Below are 27,164 nucleotides of genomic sequence, written 5' to 3' on the forward strand. Positions count from 1 at the left end.
CATTGATGTTTGTTTTTTATACCCCGTCCGCGTATAAATCAAACTTAAATATAGATATATGCTGTCGCTAAATTTTTCACTTTCACCCATTGTCACCCATCCACGCAGAGCCCTGCATCGTTTTTTCGTCTGGTTTTGCTTACAAATACCATTACTTCAGGCTTAATGCTTATTAATCGTGAAATTAAAAATGGCCTGTATGTTTCTTCAGCATAAAATAGATTTCCAATTTCTAATAATGAGCAGTTTAAAACAAGTCCTTCGTCTTTATGTATACAACGTGTAAATGAAAACCGAAATAATATTTCACAGACTTTAGATGTGCATTATGTACTGACTCTGAGACTTATCTGCGAAACTTTGTCATAAAAAAACACTTTAAATATTTTGAATTCGTTTGTATGGAAAAATAGGAATGCTTCTTTTGATTACTATTCTTATGGGGGTATTCCTTACGAAATATACTTATACATTCTTGAATATTATATGTATTACATATTTCTATAGTTTCCTACATACTATAAATGTTTCATGGTTTTTAACCGACTTCAAAAAGGAGGATGCTATCGATTTGCGTGTTTTTTTTTGTATGTATGTTCGGAACAACTCCACACTTAGACAGATTTGCAAAACTTCAATTGTTCCATTTCAAGTTCATATAAATCTTATGGTGAGGTGGACACAGACAACGGAGCTCTTCAAAAAATGGCATCAAGTCGTGATTGCTGCATCGCATAATTATGCATTGTTTACGCAATTACACACGCCTGGACTGTACCCCAAAGGGAATTCAGTGTAACGGGTACACCCACATTTTCCATCAACATTTAGCAGGTGCAAATTATTTGCAACTGAAAGCTAGTTGAAAGTTAGTAACAAGTTAGATTTTTTACCAAAAATCATTTAGTAGTCGTGGTTACTATTAAGTGTGTAACTACCAAGTGTGTTTTTTTTTAATTTATATCTTGTTCAGAGGAATTTTGAAAAGAGGGTTCAAGAATTTAGTTTCAAGTGTGATACCAGGGAGAAAATTTTAGACTATGACGCACATTAACCTGAAAAATTACAGTAATATTTCGTACGACTACAAATTCTGAAGTTTGCCGTCGTGGCAGAAACGAAGCAAGTTCCGCATGTCCGCTCGGAGGAAGGGGAACAGTTCTTTTATCTATGGTTTGTGGATAGCAACGGGCTCGAAATAGGAGTATGCATGTCTCTCCGCTAACTACTAACTACTCTTGCCGCGGAACTACGTTTAAACTGGGTATAAGAATTGTTCGCTGGCGTTTTCGAGTATGGAATACTGGAATATCGGAGTAAACAAGGATCTTATTTGCATTGTATTGAAGCTTAAAATTTGCTTACCATTCTTTATCTCGGGCCTTTGACATAACGTTTGTCAAACCAAAATCCACAAATGACATGTTAGGTCCATTTTATTCAATTCAAAATTAATTTGTTTCAAGTTGTAGGTTAATAAGCTCTTTCGAAACGTCCAGTCTGTCTGTTTGTAGTGACTCTACCACCGGTTTGTAAAAAACAATCTACACAGAAAAAGCCGGCAAGGAACTCAACAGTTGCTCTTTAACAACATAATAATTTTTATACCGTCTTGTGAGAGATGGAAGCAGAGCGGTCCAAGCAACTTGCCATTAAGAAATTCATCAATGGTATAGTGACCCTATAATATGATATGTTTTGACACCTACGAATGAGTATAGGTCCAAAACTACCTTGGAAATCAGGTTATAAAGCGTATACTCATGAATTAGTTATGTACCTTTCGCAGACGATATACAGTCGTCATTAGTTTATGAACGTTTCTAGTGAGTCGATTGTTTATATCCACTTTTTACTTTGAGTACTTAGTTTAGTATCTTACCGGTGATAGCCCAGTGGGTAAGACTTCGGTTTCACTTTCTGGGGGCCGAGTTTGAATCCCAGCACGCACCTCTTACTTTTCTAAGTTACGTGCGTTTTAACCAATTAAATATCGCTTGCTTCAACGGTGAACGAAAACATCGTGAGGAAATCTGCATGCCTGATATATCCATAATGTTCTCAAAGGTGATGATGATGAAACGAATCCTCGAAAACAAATCTAGGACACACTTGAATCGAATGCGTACGTTTTGTAGTAGGTGAGCTGATTAAGACGCTCTTGCGACATATTCGGATTACCGCAATTGATAATTAATTAATTAATAAGCAACAGGTAGGTAATAGCTCTCGTGATCGTAACAAGTGGGTTCTTATTAGCTTTTGCGATTTCGTGTTCTACACCGTTTTTGCAAAAACTTTAACGTGTCTGTGGCATGGTATTTCCCGATCGGAACAACCGATTTTGACTATGTTTTTTTTGTTTCAAAGGTCAATTAGTCGGAAATGTTTTAACTATGTTACATGAAAATCAGTCCAAGATGGCCGCCGCCATAAAATGGTGAATTATATATTTTCCACATTTCCCTCAATATGGGTATCAAATGAAAGGGAAAGGAAATAGTAGGTACAAGGTATTGAAAGTCAGTTGTTTATTTTTAAATATTGAATTTTTGTATTATAATCGGATAAAGATGATTGCATCTTTCTAGATAGCAACTAACAGTGGCAAGGATTTTTCACCACCTCGGCAACTAGTGGCTGACTGCGAGTGCAGTACACGAAACGATACTGCCAGCTTGCATTAAAGGGTACAAATGGATAGAAGCCTCCTTAAAGGCTTAGGAGTATTGGATGTTTCTTGCGGGATCTTAACACGGTTGCTTAATGTGGTACCTTCTGTTGCGGGAACCCTAACACCCAACCCTATTATTCGATTCCTATAATAGTGTCCTAATGATATTTTCTCTGTCCCTCTGACAGGACTGCTATTGTGTTGGGAGCCGTAATGGTGTTATTGTTGTTCGAAATAATGTTGAAAGAAAAGACGAAACCATTTTATAATCTTTTAAATGAAGCTTAAGATTGCTATTTTGACACCATTATGATAATAATATTATGTTGGCTACTCAATACGTGACCAAAAGTTTAGTGCTCAATTTGTCAATTTAAATGAGATTAGTTTAGAGGACAGTAACGAATAGTAGTTAAATTAATAAATAAATATACTACAACAATACACATATCGCCATCCAGCCCCAAAGTAAGCGTAGCTTGTGTTATGGGTACTCAGATAGCTGATGAATATCTTTATGAATATAATATACATAAATAATTATAATATACAGATAAACACCCAGGGCACTGAAAAACATTCATGTTCGAACCCACGGCCTTAGACTCAGAAAGCAGGGTCGCTGCCCACTGCGCCGATCTAAATCTAAAATGGAGGCAGCTAGGCGGCCTAATGATGTATGATTACTTTTTAGCATAGGTAATCTTTATGCTAACGTATCGTAGCTGTGTTAGCCTAGTGGAAAGGCTTCGGTTTCCCTTTCGGTGGGACCGAGTTCGATCCCCGGCACGTACCTCTGACTTTTCCGAGTTATGTGCGTTTTTAATTTATAAAATTAAATATCGTATGCTTTAACGGTGAAGAAAAACATTGTGAGGAAACCTACATGCCTGAGAGTTCAAAAAGAGAAAATTATGGAAATTTTCTCAAGGGTAGTGTGAAGTCTACCAATCTTCACTGGGCCAGCGTAGTGGAAAGTGGCGTACTGCATACATGTACAAAATCACTGCATACCCAAATTATTTTATACTAGCTGTTGCCCGCGGCTTCGTCTGCGTTTGATTTTGTTTTTTGATGTGGCACAAAATTTAGTTGTAGTTCTAAAAAAATTTAAAGTATCGCTAAGCCTTCAATGAGGGGTTTGCTGCTGTCGGCTGAGGAGTTCTGTCCTCTATCTCCAACCACAGTTTGGGCAAAATTAAACACATATTATAACCTCTATAATACAAAAATAATTATTTAAATCGGTTATAATTTGTCCGAGTTATGGTGTAAAATCATCAAACACTTATCCCCTCTCCCAAAGGAACCGAGCTTAATGTCGGGATAAAAAGTATCTATTACTTCTTCCAAGAATATGTGTTCAAAGTTTCATGGGGATCGGTCAAGTAGTTTTTGCGTGAAAGCGTAACTAACAAACTTACATTGAAATTTATAATATTAGTAGGGATAACTCGTGTTGCAGGGGAAATTTTACATTCTATGCCATGTACCTGCTTTATGCATACCCTGTGAACGCCACTGCTGGTGGACTATGGCCTAAACCCTGCTCATTCTAAGAGGAGAACCGTGCCCTGTAGTTGATCGGTAATGGGGTGATAGGATGATAATGTCGAAATGATTAAAAGTATGCAGGTTTCGTCACATTGTTTTCCTTCACCATCGAAGCAAGGAATATTTTAATAGCTTAAAACGCACATAACTTTCAAATGTTAGAGGTGCTTGCTGGGATTCGAACTCCCACATGAAAAACACAGCATATATAAGGAATAATGCTTTGGTAATAATGCATTAATTAAATGGCTTAATTGCAAAAGCAAGAATATAAGAAAAAGTATATAAATTTTAACTGAACGGATAGGTAGTCAGGATTTGATAACATGTTTTGTATATCTAGACCTCACTGACTTCGTAGTTCGTTATTAGATTTCTTAATTGTTTTACAATAATATTAAAGTACACAGTACAACAGTATAAACTGGCGTTATCGGATATAAAATAATCGTCAGTATTTTGTTATACATGTTAAAGCAATAAAACCAAGTTTAAGATATAATTTCATGCCACAATTTTGATGACTATAGTATGGTTTCTTTTCAATCATTCTTTTTGTAACATAGCTCGAGTTTAGGTTCAGTTTGGTTGGTTGAACTGTACTAGACTATTGCAGTCTAGGTTACTTACGTTATTATAACGTATCTCTGTGTTTTCAGCATATCACCGCTGTTATATTTACAGCATTGGCGAAATAATTCATCCGTATCCTGTATTTTTGAACTCAGTTTCTTCTGATTTATTTTTCATCATGCTTTACAGGAAGCTTATAATTTAGTTAAAGTTGTTGTCTCGTTTGTGAACGACCCATTTGTTTTCTTGCCCGTCTCCAGACTGCAAGTTACCTTTGTGCCAAATTTTGCCAAGATCAGTGCAGAGGTTGAGCAGAGTATAGTGTAACAAACAAACAAACAAAAACGAAACAAACAGTGGAACGGCATTTTTAATATTAGTGTGGAGAACTAGTCGCCGCTCATAGAATGAGGACACTAATGACTTTCCTTTTTTTCAGCATTATATCACGACATAAAATATCGAAATGTGAAATGTCGTGCTGATTATTTTGTCAATAATCCCGATGCTATACTTCACTTTCGTATATCGAAGCCGGACAAAAAATACAGCTGCTTCCAACGATTTTTACACAAAATAAGATTGGCTAAGCCTGACCCCAATCCTTATATACTTTTTGACAAGATTACTAAACGACCAAAAAAGAAGGTTGATGAAGATATTGGTATCGTCAATGAAAGCTTTGTCGATGATGAAAACTTAATCCCAAAGGAAGACTGTGACAGCTCTGAAGCAAGTATACAGACTGTCATCTATGTACCAACAAACAAAACTGAACGTGGTCATACTACGGTATGTTTGGATCGTCACGAAAATAAATCTGCAAGAGTAAGCGGAAGATATGCTGTTAAAATCCCAATAAAAGAAACTAAACTTTAAGATGTTGATATTTATACACCCTCAATAAGTAACTTTAATTTCAAGTTATTAAGGAAGCAAGACACCAAAATATTCGGCGATAAATCAAAGACAGACTAATAATGATAAATCCATGGACAAGTTTTCTTAGATTGTAATTAATATATTAATTCCTTTTTTGACAAAAAAGATATAGTATGGAAACCCTTTATACATTAAAAGTTTTTGTGATGAAAATTATGTGTTAAAGTTGAAATACTTGGATAAGAGCGTTTACGTTAAGTAAATTTGCCTACAAACAGTTATTATAATGACTCCTGTTTCTGACCAAGAACGGAAAATAATCATCGAATTCTGCCATTTGCTGGAAAAATCTAAGCAATTGTTCAACGGCCTAAGGTAGGTTACAAATGATTCTTTGATTTAAGTAGATCTCTTTACACTGTACACATAAATTTTGTTACTCAGTTATAATGTGGAGACTGATGCTTGAACTAGGTACAACCAGACATAGGTTTTATCTAGCCACGCTATCCTAAGCCACGAGGTCCTTTCCCCATAATCATTTTATAGGTACCAGAATATATATTATAATATAGGCTTAGAGGTAACCTGGGTAAAAATGCACTGTCATTTTGTCCGTCTCTCTTTTAGACCCTAGAAACGAATCCAGGCAGTTTATCGGTCGAAATCAGTCAAATTATTTCATAGAAAGTATTCTTAAACATCTTCCACTTAGGTTCAAACAGCGCATAAAATGTTTTTACAAACCAATTATACCAAACTATTTTTTTTTGTTTTATAGTGACGCGGGCCGGAGGGTTTTGTTAGTTAATCTATAAAGGTTTAATGTAGGCGTATTAAAGTTTTATTTGCGCCAGGTGCCCTGGCCCCGGGGCATCTCTGGACACGGTTGTTGCAGTTTTATAATTTTGCTTTATTTTTGTTTTGACTAAACGCTGGATCCTGCACGGTGTATTATCCGTAACATTCTGCCACACAGGTTTTATAACTAACAAATAATTTTTAATGCAAATATGAATAAACCTATTATACTATATTATAGTATTAGTATAAATTAAAGGGACATTGCCCATTTTCTTAGTAGCTTTGGGCCCCTAATGGCATTATGTTATGTCACGGTGGTTTTAATTTTATTACGTAGAAAAACAATTATCTTTCAAAATTCTGCAAACTATTTTGATTTACTCACCCAGGTTTAAGAGAAATTGAGGTTATATCTTATTATTATCTAATATCTAGGATGTAAACAAAAACAACTCGCCGTAACCGCCCGAATGTTTATATATGGTGTGGCTAGATATAACTATTTTGACACTCGTTTTTTTTATAGCGTATAACTTCCGGATTACGGAAAATAGTCACTTCAATTTTTGTATAATGTAATTCAAATAATGTATTTTTATCTATGGCTCAAATTTGAATAACAGCTCTACAAGGCCAAGTTATACAACTTTTTTTTTGGTGGCATAATGACGAGAGATATGGTCCGAGTGATTTATTGTGGTATGATGTATGATGATGGATGTTGGTTAATATTACTACCACATGTATATTATAATATATAAACAATTAGTTGGACCATGCGATGTTAGTGGACGTTAAGATGCACAGTTGTAGGCTAACATTCATTTATTTTTCATTTTACTTCGTGACAGCTAGTGACTCTTGAGAGCTCCCACCACACTCTTTTCAACCTACCTTAGCTGTTGATTTGACATAGAATTATACACAAAGCGATTACCACTGCTAAGTGGTAAATCGACATACAACAGTACATCTTAAAATCCACTAATATCCAATATGTATATTATTTTATATTCAAACCACACGCAATGTTCACTTAATTGCTGCTTCGAACCCGTTTAACTTTCTAAGAACAGCCTCCAATAGCATGGATATCAGTAGCTTAGCTTAGCCCTTTAATAAAATGACATAATGTTGGATTTTATACCCAGAGATCTACCCCCGCATGGCCATAAGCAGTGGCATGTCCACTTTGGCCGCACATTTGACATTTACTCTAAGCTCTGGAAATATCAGCAGCAACATCGCCTGCTACTTGACACTCGTTATGGATTAAAAAGATGGCAGATTGGGGAAGTTGCATCGAAAATAGGACAGCTTTATTACCATTATTAGTAAGATATACTTTGAAACATTCATTTTCTAGTTGGTTTTTCCTCATTTATCATTTGATGAATACGTGTGTTTGATTTACAGCTTACGAACTAGTGACACGGCTTACTTAGTTGAATCATATTCATTCTATTCCGCAATAAGAGGAAGGCATTACTACCATTTAGCCAGTAAAGAGATTAGATGCGAGCTAATGGTGAAGAAACTTCGGTTCTATGCCAGATTTATCGTGGTTGCTATCCTTTTACAACAGCCTGTTATTATTGATGAATTAGTTGCGGAACTGGATAAGCAAGTTGTTGCATACGGGCATGTGTACGACCCAAATGACCAAATAGAATGGTTCAATGTTTTAGCTGAAGTAAAAGCGTTCTTGGTGGCTGAACCTGGCGTCACCGTTATCGATCCTATAGACAGAAATAGAGTTGTCACTATCGGGTAAGTTAAACAAAAGTAGTATGTAAAACTGTACAAGAACTCATCTGTTTTCGATCAAGAATAATTTTTATAAACAAAAATAACTGTTTTTTTAAGCGGGAGAATTAATTACCTATCTGTACCGCAATTGGAACGGACTGCACAAATGTATCTTACTCTGCAAGATGCAATAATAATTGGGAGTGGTACACAGCTCGTCAAATTCTCTGAGCTCACGATAGATATGTTCCGGATGGTGCAAAACTTGGAATGGGAAGTTCATGTTCCACCCAGAAATTCATCTGGAGGATCCCCTAAAGACAAGCAAAGATGTGACATTGCTACTTGTGAACCACTCAAAAGTGCGCCTCAATGTCGAGGTAAATTATTTTTAGTAAACCGAAACGTTGGTCTAGTGGTAAGTAAATTCGGTCGGGCTGAGGAGTTATTGGTACTAGGTTTTTTTTAAACCATTAGTTCTTGTAGTCGACGTACGTTGACAGCAGCGATTGTAGATTATTGTAACTAACTACATAAGTCAACCTGTAGCCGGCCATTATAGCTGCACTTATAATAATTAATTCAACAAAAAGTGCTAGATCACTCATTCGCAATTGCTTCACTTATTTCCATTTGTACTAATAATCCTTAACATGACTTCTTACGTTGCTGCTTTTAAGGTTTACTCAGTATCGATGTCAGATTTCTTATATCCAGAGGATCTGAATATATTATAATCCGTAATTATACGAACTTACCCAAGTGAAGTTCTTTAATTCGTAGTCATATTACGTTTAATCTAAATTTGTATCTTTGAGATGAACATTGGATAGAATTTTATCCCAGAACGGCACTCGGAAATAGTTCTTGTTGCATATAGCCTTTATTTCATAATCTGCTTCACAGCTTAACCGATCTAAGCGAAATTTTGCTACAACTAGTAATGGTATATTATACAAAGTGCTACGTTCGTAGATATAAGGATCCAGTCGCCCGTAAAGGTCAGTTCGCGTATAGGGCCATCGGAGTACAATAGAAGATGAGAAGAATATGTCCGAAGATATAACATATACTGTATATAAGTAAAAGTGTTTTGTGTTCTGCGAATCGAATTGAATTTTGTTGCGAAAGTTTATAGTTTCAAAGAAGCGATTTCAGTTTCTGCGAGCTTCTGCGTATGGATGCTGTGGCGAATTTTTCCTGTTTTTTTAAAGTTTACCGTTCAAGCTGATGCTGATGTTTCAAAAATGATCTCGTTATAATTGCCGACATCATCTGCGACAGTGTGGCTAACTGAGTTACTGAGGCCAGCACTTACTGCACGAATACGTTGTTTAGGCGGCTACGTCGAATCTCTATATGATTACCTATTTTTACTGTGTGGTGTACCTTTGTGAAATGCTCCCATATAAAATAGATATAAAAATAATTACCTCAAAAACAAATAGCGGATGCATTTTTTTGAGTTCAATGTGCTTAACCCGTTGCTGATGTCATTATCATTTGTTTCCACTTGTGTAAAGTAGCGTCACATCCACGTTTTCTTCAATTTTGTAAATTAGCGTCACATCCACGTTATGTTCAATCTTTAACATAGATAGATGAACAAATGTCAAAATTTTACAACTTCACATAAATTTACGGTAGTCAACAGAAAACTGCAAGTGTATGCATTCCTGTATTTCACAAGTTGTTACACCTTCTTGTTTTATGTTTGTTCTAGGAGTTATGGATGAGGAAGAGGCCAGCCATGTCAATCCACACAAATTCCTTTTATTTAAACCATCTGCAAATCAAGTGCTAATTTATTTGGCGAGCAGCTGCAATGACTTACCACCAAATGGCGTCCTTCTTATATATATTTCAGCGAATGGTCATCCCCATCAACAGAATAAACATGTTGAAGATTGTATGTATTTTTTTAATCAACATTTTTAAACTTAGGGTTTTTTTCTATATATTTGTATTTTCGTTTATATTTATAAAATAATAGTAACATGCGAATAACAGCATAAACCCGTCATGGGTCCATAAAGCCTCGAATGAAAACCGGGAATAGGATTATATATAGGATTAGTTACATTGTTATTTTAATGATTAGTTACGATTTATTCTGTTTCTTAAAATTATATTGTTACAGATGGATACGACGTCGGCGGCGTAATAACGACATCAAAGTCAGACATATATAGAGAGTACAACAAAGAAGTCAAAGGGTCTACTCCAAAAAGCAAAGAATCTCAGATACTGTACCCGGGCGACTTGCATCCGTTTACAAGAAAACCACTTTTTATCATTGTCGACTCAGACAATTCTTATGCTTTTCAACATATTCCTAGGGTGTTCGGTCAACCTCTTATTATTCTTATGTCACCACTATCGGTCCCGTCTAACCTGATGGGTGAGATACATCATTATCTTGTCCTAGTTTTATCATTACTTTAACGTGAAACTACCTCGCTGTCGTAGCTTCAGGACTAGGGCAGAGGTTGTTGGTGATGATGATTATTCCAAATTGACCATAAATAACAAATTAGTAGTACCTAGAGTTCTCATGTTTAAGAAAACAGGTTATATACGTCACGAAACTTACGACTCGTCACTCCCTTTATCCACAATGCCACACTTTGTTGAACACCTCGAGTCAGAATGCCTGCTTAAATTATGCTACTAACAATGAAGCACTAGTTTGAGTTGTAACTCATTGTTTCTTGTTCTCTGGTTGAAGTAAATTTGTAACTAACATAGTATCTTACAAGATTGAGCTAGATTTTAGTGGAATATATATTTTATAATATCCACTTCAGGCAGATGTCTTACTTGTTGGCTGTGTTTCTTTTTACTAATAAAATATTGATCAATGCATTCAATTGATTTAAATTCAAAAGGTTTTTAGGTTTTCATTTTAATTCGTCCCACTAGATTTAATTTAAGTGTATCGTTCTCGCTCCAGATACAGGCGATAATAACTGCGACTCAGTCTAGCACTATTGCATTATAATCGAATTTTGGTTTCATGATACACATTATGTTACCTTATGTTCGCCTATTTTGTAATTTACTGTGTAACTGTTAATTGAAATAAACTTATTATTATTATTTATTTACAATAAATACTTCAGTATTTTCAACTTTCAATTTAAGAATTATGTATATACCATCAACGCCGTACCAGCAGAGTAAACAACATTTTTGCTGTTAACAGATAGGAAAAACCAAGGGAGTATCTTCACCCTGTTCTTGCACAACCCGATAGCTGGCCTTTGCAACTCATGTGATGTACATACCATCGATATAACCACTTGGCAGCGATGCGTCTCGTTGCGTGATACTTTTATGAAAGAAGCATCCAAATTTCTAATGAGAATACGAATAGGTAAGTGATCGTTAGACAGTTGAAGCGCTGCCAATCCCCCTGATTACCTATCACCTGATGGAATTAAGAGGTTCAACATCTCACCATGTGGTGATTTATAATTTCAAAATTGTAATCAGTATAATAATCTGACTAGACTGTCCATGAATTAATAGACAGAAATGCTTTAAGAAATTATTTATAATTCAATCGTAAAAAGTTAAATTGATGCTTATAGGAATAGTTTCGAATTTTCTATTGTAAAAATACTACTTTTTTAGGTAAATTCTTCTAGTGAATTCTCATGATTGTTTTTTTTTTTTTTCAGATCCAATGTTCTACGCTTTCTTGGGTGATATACACCTAAGACTGATATTACTTCGGTACATATTCTGCGAGTGTGCTTTGCGGATGCACAAAAGTTTCCGCTCGAGGACAAATTTGCCCCGGTCTGTACCTCCTTTGCCAGAAGAACTGTTCATGCAGGAAATTCTGGTGGCAAAGGTCTTGAATATGACAGAGTTGATTGGGGTAAGTATCTACCACTTTCCAGCCTATACGCAGTTATGACAAAAGTGACGTATGGCGCTGACCTGGTGTGCTAAGAGACGCGGAAGTAATATGACATTCATGAACATAGATTTTTGCGCTATCACATGTATACCTAATTAAAGAGAAACGTGTATTGAGAAGGTTAATAGTTGGATTTAATTAATAAAACAAAATGAAGATTAGTTAATAAAGATTATTTCGGTGCATAAGGAAAACCCTCTTCTGATTTTGAGCGATGAGGTTCCGCTGCAGCCGTCTTAAAGCATTTCTTTATTTTTATACAAGCTGGCTGTGGAGTTGTTCTACTTGATAAATATTATTTAGTTCAATTTCGGTGAAATGATTATGAATAGCTTCAGCGTCTTTTGTTTGTTTTTTACGTAGAAAAAAATACACGCAGGTTAACACCTCGAATTGAGTACCTAGCCGGAATTTAAATTATTAATTTAAGTGTGAAATTGTGGTCACATAATATATCACTGTTACTAATTAAGATTGCCCACCTTCTGACCGTTTTCTACAACGTGCAAAACTCATTCGTGCCGTACTTATTTCTGGCATAAAAGGAAATCTTTCAGATGTAGAAACCAAACAAAATGAAATAAAACATTCTATTGTACTTACGTAAAAATTAACGTGATACTGACGTCGCTAAAAGTTTTATTTACGCCAACGAATGTTTTAGCCGTCATACAACTGAGTTTCTACGTCATATAACTTATCTTTTACGTCACGCAACGTCCCAAAAATACACAGTAATTGCTCTCCGGTGGTTGCTTTCTTAATTTAGCATTTTACAAAAGATAAGCTAATAACAGCGTGATTTGCAAACCAGAGGCAACAATGTCAGCGTCCTAAGTACCTCCCATATCCTTTGTGGGTTCCATACCAGGAATGTTCCAAAGGGACCGTATTTCTAAGTCTCGAGGTGCATCTGTCCGTCAGCCGTCAGCGAGCTGTGTCTCATGAACAATAATAAGTAAAGAGTAAAGAAATAAACACTATATAAACATCAATGTTTATATAGTGTTTATTCCTATTGTCTCTTTAACAACATAATATAATAAATGAACCTCCGAATCCATCTCGCATAGTAGTTAGCTTATTATCAAACATTGTATAAGTTTTTAATTTTAACATTGTTGAAGTAAGTCAACAAGTAAGTCATTGGTGCTGTAAAATAAATTATTTGAAGAGTAACTCTCAAAGGAAATGTCACCTATAGCTACTTCGTGGAACTTGAGGTTTCGTTGGCTGCTCTAGCAACATAGTGATAGTTAGTTTCATCAAAGATCTTCAGGTGAGAAATTGAATTATGTTAATATTTCTATCCTTGTCTTCTTCTTCATTGTAAGTATAGGACCACAAAATTCAATCTCCCATCAATTTTCGATTAGATTGATTAAACGATGCTGCGTAGAAACTAATTAGTTGAGATCGCTATTACTGTCAGACATCCGCAAGAATAACAGATTTGCCATGCTTTCGGGTATATTTTTTGGGTTTATTTATTTAGATAATCGTACCAAACTCGTATTTAAAATGTTATTACAAATAAAAGATTTGTCTACAGTGTTTTAACACGCTAAGCACGACTTGGGGGACTTCAATGCTGGTTTTATTATTACGTGAAAACAAATATCTAATAAGTGTTCTTTTTTTCAGATTGAGACTTGCTTTTTTGACCCCCTAGCAGCGGGGCCATCTACAACGGACTAATGACACGACCTTAAATAGTTGCAAGTAAGGTTAACAACATAATCACACGTTAAAATGAACTAAAATTAAACTAAATGTGATTTCTTGCGAAAGCAATGAACGGTTCTAAAAATTGTGTGGACTAATGACGTGATCTTACATACATATACGTATGATTTATAACAAACACAGTGTTTTAAAAGGAACTAAATCACACTAAATGTGATTTTTTTGTGAAAACAATAAACGGAACTAAAAAAGGTTTGAACTACGTATTTATGAGTGTGTTAAATAACATACACACTTTTAAAAGCAACTAAACTAATTGTGATTTCATGGGCAAAGTGATGGATTCACGTTTTCGATAACTGTGAAATGAGGTGTGCAGCGTGTAGATACGCGATATCTGCGGCTTCGGAGCGACATCATTTCTCACAATCAGCCGCTCAACTTAAATATGAAGCTGAGCGCTGGTGTTTCAAAATATATTATTATACCAATTTAAACTGTTGGTGAAAATGTACCTACGCAAATTATTAATAATTGCGGACTACGCAAATAGGTAAAAATGCAAAGAATAATCTTATAATAACTTAATGTTATAATGTGAAGTAGAAATGTAGTTATAATGTTACATGACTATTACATATTTATAAAATTTATTACAACATAAAATAATCCTTACCTTCATATAAAATATTATAGTACCGATTTCGTAATCTCTCTACTTTACGGTGTTTTTCCTTTACAAAATCTTGATCAAACAAGCGTGCGATTGGTTATAAAATTGCCTGCGTCCCTAGACGCTAAACCTTGGTAGACGCGTTCGTTTAGCTTTGCCGTAAAATCAAAAAAATATTTAATCATTCGTATATGAAATAAAAAATGCAACATATTTGCATTCATAAAAAAAACTTGTTCTGACATTGCTGTTACGTATTACCGTACAAACAAGTAAAAATCCTTGTTTTAAACGATATATGTATTTATTATATAAGATTGTTGGACCAGAGTTTGAATAATAAACTTGAAAAGTCTATTTCGTTGCGCAAACGATCTTTTACACCTGTTACTTTTAACACTAATCTTTTTAAACTTTCGCTTCATTTTACTAATGTAGTATCAAAATACTCCTTAGCCCAGATTTTACTTTACACATGCGTCCGATCATTCCAGTTATGAATGTAATGATGATGATGAGGATGATAATGATTTTGCTCAAAGAAATATTTAGGGACTTATACAGTCTTTATAAAACGTTTGTTGTGACTCTTTTAAAACTCAATTCCAATCTGGGAACTACCGAAAGAGAGAAGAGAAAAACTGACACAGAGTTAATGACAATTGGAACAAATAAGCGTTTAATTCGCAACGGGGTGTTATAACCGATTGTTCAATCGCCAAATAAACCGAGGGTTCAGTTTCACGTTTTAATCGTTTTTACATCGGATTTTTAAAATGTATTTTTCAGCTCTATGTATTGAAGAATTTATGGGTGATTTTCCAATGGTTACATATTAAATAAACTCGTATATAACCATTTTAAAATAATGCATTCGAATAATTCAGAGTGTTTAATAATCCTATATGATATTTAAGAAGAAATAATTATGAATTGTGTTTCATACAATTCTTTGAAAAACTTATAACGGCGAACGAATATGTAAGCGAAGTAACTCCTAGACAAATTAGTTATGAAGCAATTTTTGAGCTTAAAAAAAAAGTGTCGGTCTTTAAAAAATTACCCGGCGTGAAATTTTGCTATTAATTTAATAATGGAAACCTACGTAACGTACTTTTAAACGTTTATATAATATATTATATATTTATGTATATGCCACATCTTTGAGAGATATTTTCGGTCATTAATAGCCGATTGTTTTATGTTTAATGTTAACATATTTACTGTAGGTATATCTCTTTGTTTTGCTTTAGATATTTAACATAATATTATTCTAATATTCCATTTAACATTTTAAAACTCTGTTGCATGTAGAGTTTAGATTTAAGTATTATGTAGATTTGAAATTTACTCAATTACCTTTGTGATATTTACTAAATTAGCTAAATTCCTGCTCATACCTATTAATGATAATAAAATTATTAAAAATCGTAGTATAACACATATTTAACTCATGTTTAAAGTTTTTAAATTTTAAAGTAGATATTTAAAATCTAAACGGAAATCAATGTTCTTTAACTCTTTGTCTAAAATATATAGTAAATAAGTTGTTGCATTTGATGTAAAACATTTTATCATAGTTACTTAGTAAGTATATTGATTTGAGTGCATATCTCAAATCACTCTAATGGCTTCGCACACCATATCGCCTCAACAAAATTGAATGGCTAAAAATGACAGACACGCTGAATTGAACCATTGGAATGTGAGCTTTATGTTATGCGACTAATTCTAACGTGCCACGTGATACTCCTTTATGTCACATAGTATAAAGCTCACATTTCATTTTCCTTCAATTCGAGTCGAGTCGGACATGTGTCTATATAGTGTGCAAATTCCATTCATCACAAACCAACTATCGGTTTCGATTGGCAAGTTAAAACTTCACTGGATGTTGCACGATTACTCCAATACGTGTAAATAAATATATTTTCAATATAAAGACAGAGTATATTTACACAGAATGTTTTACATTAAAAGTTATACTATCAAATATTATGCACGTTATAGTAAATACATAAGCTTTTAGACGGATAAGAATTTACATATAAATAAGACAATTACGATTACCTACACTACAATTAAACTGTTTAAGATATGTACAACCTTATTTAGGTATGTGTGCCATGGGCAAATACGTAGAGCCTATTTTTTTGGTGCGATGATGGATAAGGACACGGTGCGGCGGCGGGCGATAAAAATAAGATTTAAAAGTATATCGCAGTTAATTCAAATTCAAATTCAAAAAGGTTTTATTCCTGTAGACCTTAACACAGGCACGTATGAAGCGTTCATACATTTAACGTGTTAACACTAATTTTAGTGATGGTGATAACTTCATTCGTTAATTAAAACAAAAGCTAGGTGGGTTCCAAACGCGCCCTGGTCTAAGAAGCGCCCACAACAAACTTAGCCAGGTTGTTTTGTTATCACCATCTCACAGTCGAGTTAATGTTTAGCTATGAAGTTAGAGCAATTCATACCCAAACTTTTTCATCATACACTTAATCCTTAATATTATAACAGATTTTTCTATAAACAATAATAATTCATATATTGAACTATTAAATTACGTAACCTATTGACTATTGATTATAAACTAAGAAGCAAAGCCCTTCTAATAAGAAGATAAAACTATACTGTATGAGCTCTTTAAATTTGATAATAATATAAAATGCTTTTTGAGACGTATATTCCAAAAAAACAGCATAAAGATATTAACTTTACATAAATATCTATTAATAAATCGCCGAACAGTTTACTACAGCAATGAAAAATTGCCTTTGATTATACAGGATGCTGGGCCATGGGCAGATCATAATTATATACAGATGTGAGTAAATATGTAATGGTTCTAAGGAAGGTTTACAAAAAAAAAAATTGGTATTGAGTTTATCTGATAAAAATTGTCAATACAGCGAAGGAGTATGGTGGTAAATAAACCTTTGCATCGCTTAGCCTTTTGTTGCGATTTATTATCACCAGCGTGCAATGGCGTGCACTTCATGCATTCGTATTAGCACTGCCTACCATTTTTCATATAACTCTTACAGTATAGCCTAAGCTGGTCATAAGCTATATGCACGCCGCGCCACTGCCAGCGTGCGGTCGTTGAAGCCCATCAACCTGCATCGGAGCGAATCTGTGCTCTGCAACACTCCCTCCCATAAAAAGTAAGGTCTGTTCTCCGCTGTGGGGTTTTACTAAGAGGGTAATAATTTATTTCCGTAAGCTGAAAGCAATATATTTGGGAGTCTCTTGATATAAGAGTCAGTAAGTTGGTTAATCTAAGCTAAAAGACTTGCTAGCTTGTCCTTTCGGGATTCCAGTTTTTAGTATGGCTATGATGCGCGCCACGAGATAATAATGACGACGAATACCTCTCGTCTTATCTCATGGAATTGAACGGGAAATTGTGCATGTACAGAGAACGTGGCGCGCATGGTATCTCTACAGGTGCACGCATTTATAACACAATAGCAAATTGCCTTCCGCCGCTGCCTACCGTAGAAGGTTAGATATTATAATAACAAACAGTTCAGTTTTATCCAGTACCTCTGGAAACGCCTATTTTTTTTAAATAACACGTATTTTGCATCAGTGTTGCCATGAAAAGACAAACCAATGTCTATAAAGCTGTATTCAAACTGAGATGAATCCCGCGCGGGATGAGGGACTGCAGTTGCTCGTGCTGATTATATCAAGTGTGAAGTGAACACTTCTTAGAAAGTGCCGCCCTGTGTGTATCAACCTGAGACAAACATGTTAAGACTTTGGCGCTTTAGCCCTCCAGATTAGTGCAAATAATAAGAAATAAGTATGGCGGCACTACTTTCTCAAACGATCTATGTCAGAAAGAGCGTAACTACTACTAAAATATTATATTGAGATACTTTCTTCAGCACTACAAACAGCAGAAGAACTTCATTTTCGAAATTGAGAAAGTTCCTCCAGTGAGGACCCAAGAATAACACGTGAGAAGACACAATCTAAATTTCGTGTCGCGTCCTGTACGGGAATCGCATCAGTTTGATCAGATCTTAACAATCTTTATCACCTATCAAAGTTTAACAATGTTGAAAACTTGTATTAAATATAGTCTATGATAAAGCAAAGCGTTCTATTTTTTTAAGCCATGTTAAGTTGATAGCACATTGCCACAAGCCGCGTTTGCCACAGTGCTGGAAAATACGTAGTTTTGCTACTGCGCCTAAGCTCTTTCTGTTTTGGAAAATTGGGACAATGTGTGATCAACCTAAAGCGAATACTAAAGGTCACTAAAGGAAACTCAAAATACCCTTATGCATCGCTTGCATATACATAATTTACGTGGTAGATTTTTCCATAACGCATAACTAACATCGTTAAAAAAGTAATTACTATAAACCAGAACAGTTCAAAGCTATACCGCCTAAGTGACTTTCAAACGACTACCGGTAATATCTTTATATTTGCTATTAGTGAATGGTTGTTCAAAACTCTTACGAAAACTTTATTTTGGCGATTGGTTTTCTTGCACTTCTGTAAAATTAGCAAGCGTGTACGTACGTGATTTTTAACAATATCAGTTACGTGTTATGGAACTATCGACGACGTTCTATATTTTTGTATAGCTTAACTTATAGCAATTGCAAAGCAATAGAAAAAAAGAAGCAAGATATTTTTGTATAAATGAATCAGAGTTGCCGATGCATAACATTTTTGGATTGAAAAAAATATACCTAAGTAATGCCTAATTAAATAATTACAAAATAATAATATATAAATATTCTTTGCAGGCCTTTTGAACATAAAAAAGAAAGCAAATAAATAAAAAAAAATTAACGAGATTTCTGTTTTAATTTTTTTTTAAATATATTTAAAACATACATCTACCTAAGAAAAGTAAGTAAAAATTGACTATAGGTAGTTGTGTGTTTAATGTTACAGAATTAGATTCGAAGCGATCCTTATAAGTTGCTACTTGTTAAGAAGCAGGTAGGTAGGAGTGATAATATTCCCAAGAATTATTCGAGTTTAAGCAGAAAAATGTCGGTCTCAAAAAATCTAAAACAGACTTTTAAAAACACTATAATTCCTAAGACGAAATCTGGCTTGGACGTTGAGGGCAGTTGCAATAACATTCCTGCTTCAAAACTTACCTTTTCTTGTTAAACCTACCTACTACGGTTTATATAATTTACATCTATCAATCGTCATTTGAATTGTAATAAATACGTAAAATATTATTATGGATGTTATCTTGGTGTTAGGTTAAGTTCACAATATTCAGAATATAAAATAATAATTGTATAATTAATAGATTTCCCATAAAATTTTATTACTTATTCTTAATCTTAACACCACATAAACCTGCATTAATTACGTTGTTTTGTAATAATATTTTTTCAATACAGTCAACGCTACTTCTTCCCGCGTTTTGTCCGTCGAATATTTTAGACGTACCTTAATAAATATGAAAGCGTCATTTGACAATTCATTGATTTTCTGAAAATTTTAAGTACCTACGCTACGTGTAGCTCTTTTAATTTAATACCCCTGCAATATCTTACGTGCAGATTTTTTTTTAGTAAACTTCTACGACGTTATACAAGATAATCATGGAAAATTTGCTTTATTCGTGTACTTGCCAGTGGATACGCAATCTATTGAATATTTATTTTCGTGAATACGAAGCGTTGACTGTATTTTTTTCAAACTATACTTTTAACGAAAATATTCATTGTCATTTTTAAAATGTATTAGTTTTAAACAGTTTCTTTTATAGGTTACCCCTAACATACCTAGAAATATTACTTTAATATTTATAATGATTTAGTTTGGTGAACATGTCCGTTACTTTTAAGGGTTTATTATACTTAATTACGTAGTCAATGTAATAATATCTATGTATTAATCAAATATATCTCAATAAAAATAAACAATAGTTTTTGTTATCCCACCCCTCTTACATGTTACATTATATTTTTTTATTATCTATCATTTATTATTTTTCTTTTTTTTTTTAAATTATTAACAATGCATGATATGATAATTATGCAACGATTTATCTTCTTCATTCGTATGTCATATAGCAAGCGATGATAGTTAGTGTCGGCGACTAGCTTTTAATTTAGATTAGAATTTTTTTTATTTCTATCATTTATTATTTATCTTTTTTTTTTTTAAATTATTAACAATGCTTAAGAATAAATTAAAAAACACTATTGAAAATATATAAAAAAAAAACTTCCACCCTCCGCTTGGGGGGCTTTTGAATGCCCAAGCAACCGGTGGTCAGGGCTCCAGAGTGAGAAACCTCCTCACAATACGCGCCGTTTCAAGGATTAGTGCCTTCTGTATCCGACCCTTGATCCAACAACCAAGCGAAAGCTTCTTGAGATGTTGGTCGAAGCTTTTCGCGAGAAGACCATTGACTGAAACGACTATCGGAACAACAACGGTCGACTCAACATTCCACATGGCGGTAATCTCGTGAGCAAGGTCCAAGTATTTAGATACTTTTTCCTTTTCAGCTTTCACCAGATTATCGTCATGTGGAATAGTTATGTCAACAATTATTGCACGGCGCACTGATCGATCGACTAGCACTATATCAGGTCTATTAGCTGTAATATGCCTGTCAGTGATAATCGTTCGATCCCAGTAGAGCAATGCACTGCTATTTTCAAGAACTGACGCCGGCTCGTACCTATAGTAAGGCATCTCAAAATCGATAAGGTCAAACCGAAGAGCAAGTTGTTGATGAACTATCCTGGCTACTTGATTATGTCTGTGCAAGTATTCGCCGTTAGCAAGATATATACATATGTCTAGAGTGCCATCTTTCATAATGTGTTTCCGGTAGTTTCTCGTCTTGATGACTTCGTCCATAATTGCACAGACAAAACCCTCGGTTTCCCCAAATAGGTCACCGAACTGTAACCAGGATACAGATGCGATTTGATCTACATCTGGTCCCGACAGGGCCTTGTAGAATCTGCCATGCAACTCCTTACTCTTCCATACCGCCACACGATCTGAGTTGCTAAGTACTTTTGGCTTGCGCCAGTTCTCTTTGCCAAGGAATAGTGGAGTAAGACCCTTATCTACTGCAACGACATCCTTACACATACCCATATTCATTCTAAGAAAATGATCTCTAAGATTGCTCACCTCACGATTATGAAGGTTCTTGGCATTCAGAAGACCACGTCCTCCACACTTGCGTGGGATGTACAACCTCATTACAGAGGAACGTGGGTGATGCATACGGTAAGCCGTCAACAGTTTGCGAACTTTGTTTGGATGGTGTATTGATTATTCTATAATTAAAGAATTGTGTGGGAGTGGTATTAGGAGATGTGAAAACATGTGATGAATAAAGGGAAAATAACGCTTTATTATATTGTGGAAAATTTGGATGTGATGCCGTATGGAAAGTTTAGGTAATATGGAAAAAATGAACGAGGGTTTTGAGAGATTGAACTGGATTAAGGTTTGGGAACCGTTATTGGGAGTTAGCTCAAAGGCCTGATTTTAAATATTAAAGGACATAAAAACGTAAGTGTGTAATAAAATGTTTGATATGGATGATTATTTGACTGAGAGCTGGAATGAAATGTCTGACAAAGAATGGTTTTTTAAAAATATTGGATAAAAGATGTTATGCCAGCAGTATAGAAGTACAAAAAGTATTGAAACAAAAGAAGATTGGAAAATTGTAAGTGACAGTTATACCATTACGAAATAGAATTCAAACATTTATAAATGGAAAGAAAACAGGAAGCTAAGAGAGCTGTCGCTGTCTAAACTAATACCTGTTTAGGGACTTCGGCGGCCCAATCCATTCCTCAGAAATTGCCTTAGGCAGTGTATCTCTTCCAAACGGAATATCATCCGAGACGTGAGTATTAGAATGGATGCAGGATTGATGCAGGATGGATAAATAACGGCAGCACTTTGGTCATCAGATGTACGGACCATTTCTTGGGACACGAAATTGATGAAATGTAAGAAACATTTCATGTTCACAGTTCGCCCATGGGCCCCGAGTCTTAAAACGCAAACGCCGCAACAACTTCATTGCAAATAACACAGTATTTACGGTGCTTTAGTATTTGGAAGCGGTGATAGCTGGAGGTTAAGGTTTCGGCTTTCTTTCCGATGTTTAGTGCGTTTTTAATTCGAGCAATTAAAACATCAACTGCTTTAACGGTGAAGGAAAACTATGTGAGATTACCTGCATGCCTGAGAGTTCTCGGTAACAATCTCAAAGGCGTGTGAAGTCTACCAATGCGCACTTGGCACGAGCGTGGTGGATTGCGGCCTAAGCCTTTCTCACTCTGAGATGATTCCCGAACCCTGTAGTGATAGTGAAGTAACAGGTTTATATGATGCAAAAAAATGTTTGTTCTACAATAAACACTATAAATTTGCCAGGTGGCCCAGATTTTACTTACAGCATGTGCAGGAGACCATTATAACCCCGGGGAAAGCATAAAAATGTATCTTCTCCCGCAGCTATCAACTCTCAGAACACTGGCGCACAAGTGGAAATAATATCCAATTAATATTTGTGTAATAAACTTCTCCGATTTCTGCTTTTCTTGTGCTTTAGCAGGTGGACTAAGTAGCTAATTATATCCCGATATAATTGGGGGATATTATTTTTGTCTCCTGACCGTTCTAGCCCTACAGAGAGTAAGGTGTATTCGTTCAACTTGTTTAATCATATTGTATGCCTACACACAGGTAATAAAAACGGAATAAATTTAACCTAAACTGATAATTTATACTCTAGTAAAATTATAACAGGAACTATTCGTTGTCCTCTGATTCCTTGTAAATACTTAGATTTTGTTGGGCTTCGCTACGTATCAACTAGATACCGACTAACTCATCTTAGAAGTTCTCAGTCACGACAATAACTTCTGGAATGTTGTAACTTTGAACTTAATATCGTAGTCTACCTATAACAACTATTTAAAATGATGTAAGTACTTCGAAACTTAACCCGATCAAAAGGAAAATTAAATACAGTCAGGAAAGGTACAGTCTTCAAGTAACTGTTTTTTTGTATAAAAATTTGTATATATATTAAATGTATATTGTACGTTATGATTACACCAAAATTGTGTTTGTTTATTTATTCGTCCTTCCTTTTCGCCCTCAGCAACCAATCAAATTGATTTTTTCAACAGGAAAACAAACGAAACCAAATAAAGCGCTAGTATAGTAAAAATGGAAGGGGCAAGCAGTATGCAGTTATCAGAGCAACACTCAACAACCTGAAGGGTCGGTGCTAACTTTTAACAAAAAGGTCTACTATTTCCTACTGTTAAATAGACGACTTTAGAGTAGTAGGTACTTAATATTTGATAGACAGATAAATACATTCTATATTGCACACCATAGAATTAAGAACATATAGTTCCTCATGTAGCAATTATTGCATGGTGTCCAAAAACAGTGAAAATATTTCGCGCACGTCTGACTTCACACCCACGGAATGTTGCTAGCTCACAAAATTTTTATGGTAAATGATTAGAACATCGGAGGTAAAATAATTACTGTCAATTAAATGCAATGTAGTGTACACGATTTCCATATGTTCTTAATTCCATGTTACACACATTTAAAAGACAAATCAATAAATATGTAACTATAACAAAAAACAAAGTTAAAAATACGTATACGTATTTTATTATCATTATCACTTTAAGAATCTTCAATCTAAGCTACCACATGCAAGGGGGCGAAGCACCCCCCCCCCCACTCCGGCATCTATTTTTAAAAAAAATTCTAAGCTAAATGATTATATTCAGTGTGTGAAGAGAATTTGCTTGAAAACGCCACATAGGGTGGCAAACGTTCTTTTCAATAATATAGAATGAAGCCAGTTTTCGTTCTCTCTTCGCTTGCGCGCTTTCCTTTGCAGTTTTATTATAGGTACGGCTCTTAAGGTAATCCTCTCAAAGTAACCCTACAGCCTGAAGATCCCGTATTTGATCAATAAATATGAGAGTTATGAAAGTAAACAGAAAAATTCACTTTGAATGTTAAAATCTTTTGCTATGAAATTCAGAATTCAGCGTGACCACTACTTTATTTTTAAAACAGTGATAATTTTTAAAGCTCTATCTTATGAAGAAGCCCACAACATACTTATGGCCAGTTTCCTTTTTGTTATCACCCCGATAAAATCGACTCCGCCCCATCATTTCTGAAGACTTCCCTGACGCAGCGGTAAACGCTGTGGATGTAAGTTGGAGGTCCCGGGTGCGATGGTAAATTATAATTTCTGAATTCCGGCCATTCTGGTTTGGGCTTCGGCCATAGCTAGTTAACGCCCGGCTGACTAAGACTCACCGCTACGTGATTTAGCGTTCTGGTACGATGTCGCATGGAAATCAGTCAATCAATCAATCGGAAATCTTATAGAGGAATAATAAAAAAAACCTTTAAAGAAAAGAAATTCATTCAAAGCTCAGTTATTAAAGAGGGCGGGTAGCAAACAATTGCTTGCGAAACAAAGCCACAAAAAATCTGCGTCATTTCTTAAACAAATAAGTGGAAATTTGACAGAAAAGGGTAACTAAACAAACTGTTTCGATTCGCGCTCGGAAGAAACTTAAAAAGTGTCGCATTCATAAAAAGCAGTTCACAATAAAAATTGGGCAATGGTTTGGAAATTTTACAGAAAAAAGAAACTTAATTAACTCTTGCGAAACGCCCTCGGATGAAACTCAAAAAATGTAGAATTCATAAAACGAATTCACAATTAAAATGGGCGACGGTTTTGAAGGTATTATTATGTGAACAGAAGGACCAGGCTTTAGTTTACACGGAAAAATTAAAAACACAACTAGTTGTACCTCGCGGTTGCACCCGTTTTAACTTTAATTCTTACTTATAATACGTTCTAAACTAGGCTACCCAATAGCAAACTGTAAAGAGCAAGGTTATGGTTAGAAGACTTTCTTGATATTTAAATGACTCTGTTTAGTATTGAAGAATGTTTCTCGGACCTGCCATTGATAGAGTGACGTTTCCCTTAACTTGCCACCCGCATTCCTACTACTCATGGAGGCATAAGGTCACTGTTTCCCCTCCAGTGCCCCGGTGCTTCCGTTAAGTCTCCTGCAAGAGGCAAGTTTTGTCATAACTCTCCTATCTCTCGTCCTTCTCCTTTGCGGATCTCCTCCTCGGAGGAAGCTAAAATGTTATCTTAAAGGCGTTCTCTTGAATTTCTGGAAGTACCAGTACAAGGTTATTTTTTTTATTTATTTTGTCAAAAGTTTCTATAAGGAATAAAAGAATCATCATCAGATCGGATTATCATTTGATATTAAAAAAGCATTGCCGTACCAATTTGAATAAATATCTTCTATAAAGTATCTTCTGATATAAATTCTGGCGGCTGATTCACTATTCGTATGGGAGTGGTGTCCACAGATATTCTTTTCTAGTCCCTCGCGACTTCTTCCGCTTATAAGTCAACTTTAAAAGATAAATATATGCTGTCCCAAACATTTTTTTAGAACTTGTAAAAGGGAACTACTGTGATACATGATTTTATCAAAACTTTAACTATTTACCTACGCAGCGGAAGCTCTCAAAGGGAAAAATATCCCCGATTTAGAAACATTCTTAATTGGTTCTATGCTCCTAGAACTATTGGTCTCCTAATCTATTGGTCTTAACGTATATATAGCTCAAAGCCTTCCTTAAAAAAAGGGGCTAAACACTGAAAGAATTTTTCAAATCGACCCAGTAATTTATGAGATCATCGCGTTCAAGTAAACAAACAAACGAACTTTTCAGCTTTATATATTAGTATTAGATAAAAAAATTACTAAAATCCTTGTTGTTGTTTACTTGAGTAAGTTTTATTTATAGTTCGATGTTTTAACTTCTAAAATAAAATTGGCCGGTGTCTACAGATTATTTTTACAATCCTAATTTATTTGTTCGATGCCAATTAGTAATCGCAGTATCATTAGATATTAATTAGCAGTTAAAACGAGGTTTATATTCATTAAAAACTTTATAAATTTTCATAAAACAACTGCAGTATGGCTGGATAATATTTCCACGTGTTAGTGGAATTGTATCCGTAGGTAAGTTTGAAACTGTATTGTACTTCATTTACGAAATGTTTCTCTTCCAGAAGCGCGGGTTCTTTAACGTGCCATATATTTACGAAATGAACCTGTGAATAAGTAGTTGGTAACTGCTGTTTTATGGTTTCCACTGGTTATTGTTCTCATCCTTTGAACGAACTTTTGACGAAAATTGGTAAAGAGTTTGTTTACAAACTCTTTGAAACGAGTCTATAAAGAGTTTGTAATCATACTCTTTACCAATTTGGAAAGCATTGTTTTACCGAACAACGTTGTGAAGGTTTTTTTTTTTATTTAACTACGAGTTAGCCCTTGACTACAATCTCACCTGGTGGTAAGGTAAGATGGTAACGGGCTGACCTGTTAGGAGTATGGCAGTTTCATTGAGCCCGTACCCCTCATTGGTTTGGTGGTACCGGAACGCTAAATCACTCAGCAGCACGTCTTATTGTGGTAACAAGACACGGAAGAAGCATTCCACCAGATCACATCAGAAATTGACCCTGACATTGATGTTGTGTTGTGTGTGAACCTGGG

At 34.9% G+C, this 27,164-nt stretch overlaps 1 protein-coding gene across 2 annotated transcripts; it reads left to right on the forward strand.

Moving 5' to 3' along the window:
• The first annotated feature begins 5,897 nt into the window (after positions 1-5,897).
• LOC120636322 (protein SCAI) lies at positions 5,898-13,877 on the forward strand. 2 transcript variants are annotated; one of them, XM_039907752.1, is made up of 9 exons: positions 5,898-6,058; positions 7,639-7,821; positions 7,904-8,257; positions 8,354-8,616; positions 9,960-10,145; positions 10,377-10,637; positions 11,442-11,612; positions 11,920-12,122; positions 13,809-13,877. In XM_039907752.1, exons 1-9 carry the CDS (start codon positions 5,970-5,972, stop codon positions 13,860-13,862), a joined length of 1,764 nt encoding a protein of 587 aa, XP_039763686.1. In that variant the 5' UTR covers positions 5,898-5,969; the 3' UTR covers positions 13,863-13,877. The 2 variants fall into 2 exon arrangements, with proteins under 2 accessions (XP_039763686.1, XP_039763687.1); XM_039907753.1 differs by lacking the exon at positions 7,639-7,821.
• The last annotated feature ends 13,287 nt before the right edge of the window (positions 13,878-27,164 follow it).

This window comes from Pararge aegeria, chromosome Z (genome assembly GCF_905163445.1).
Source record: "Pararge aegeria chromosome Z, ilParAegt1.1, whole genome shotgun sequence".
NCBI lineage: Eukaryota > Metazoa > Arthropoda > Insecta > Lepidoptera > Nymphalidae > Pararge > Pararge aegeria.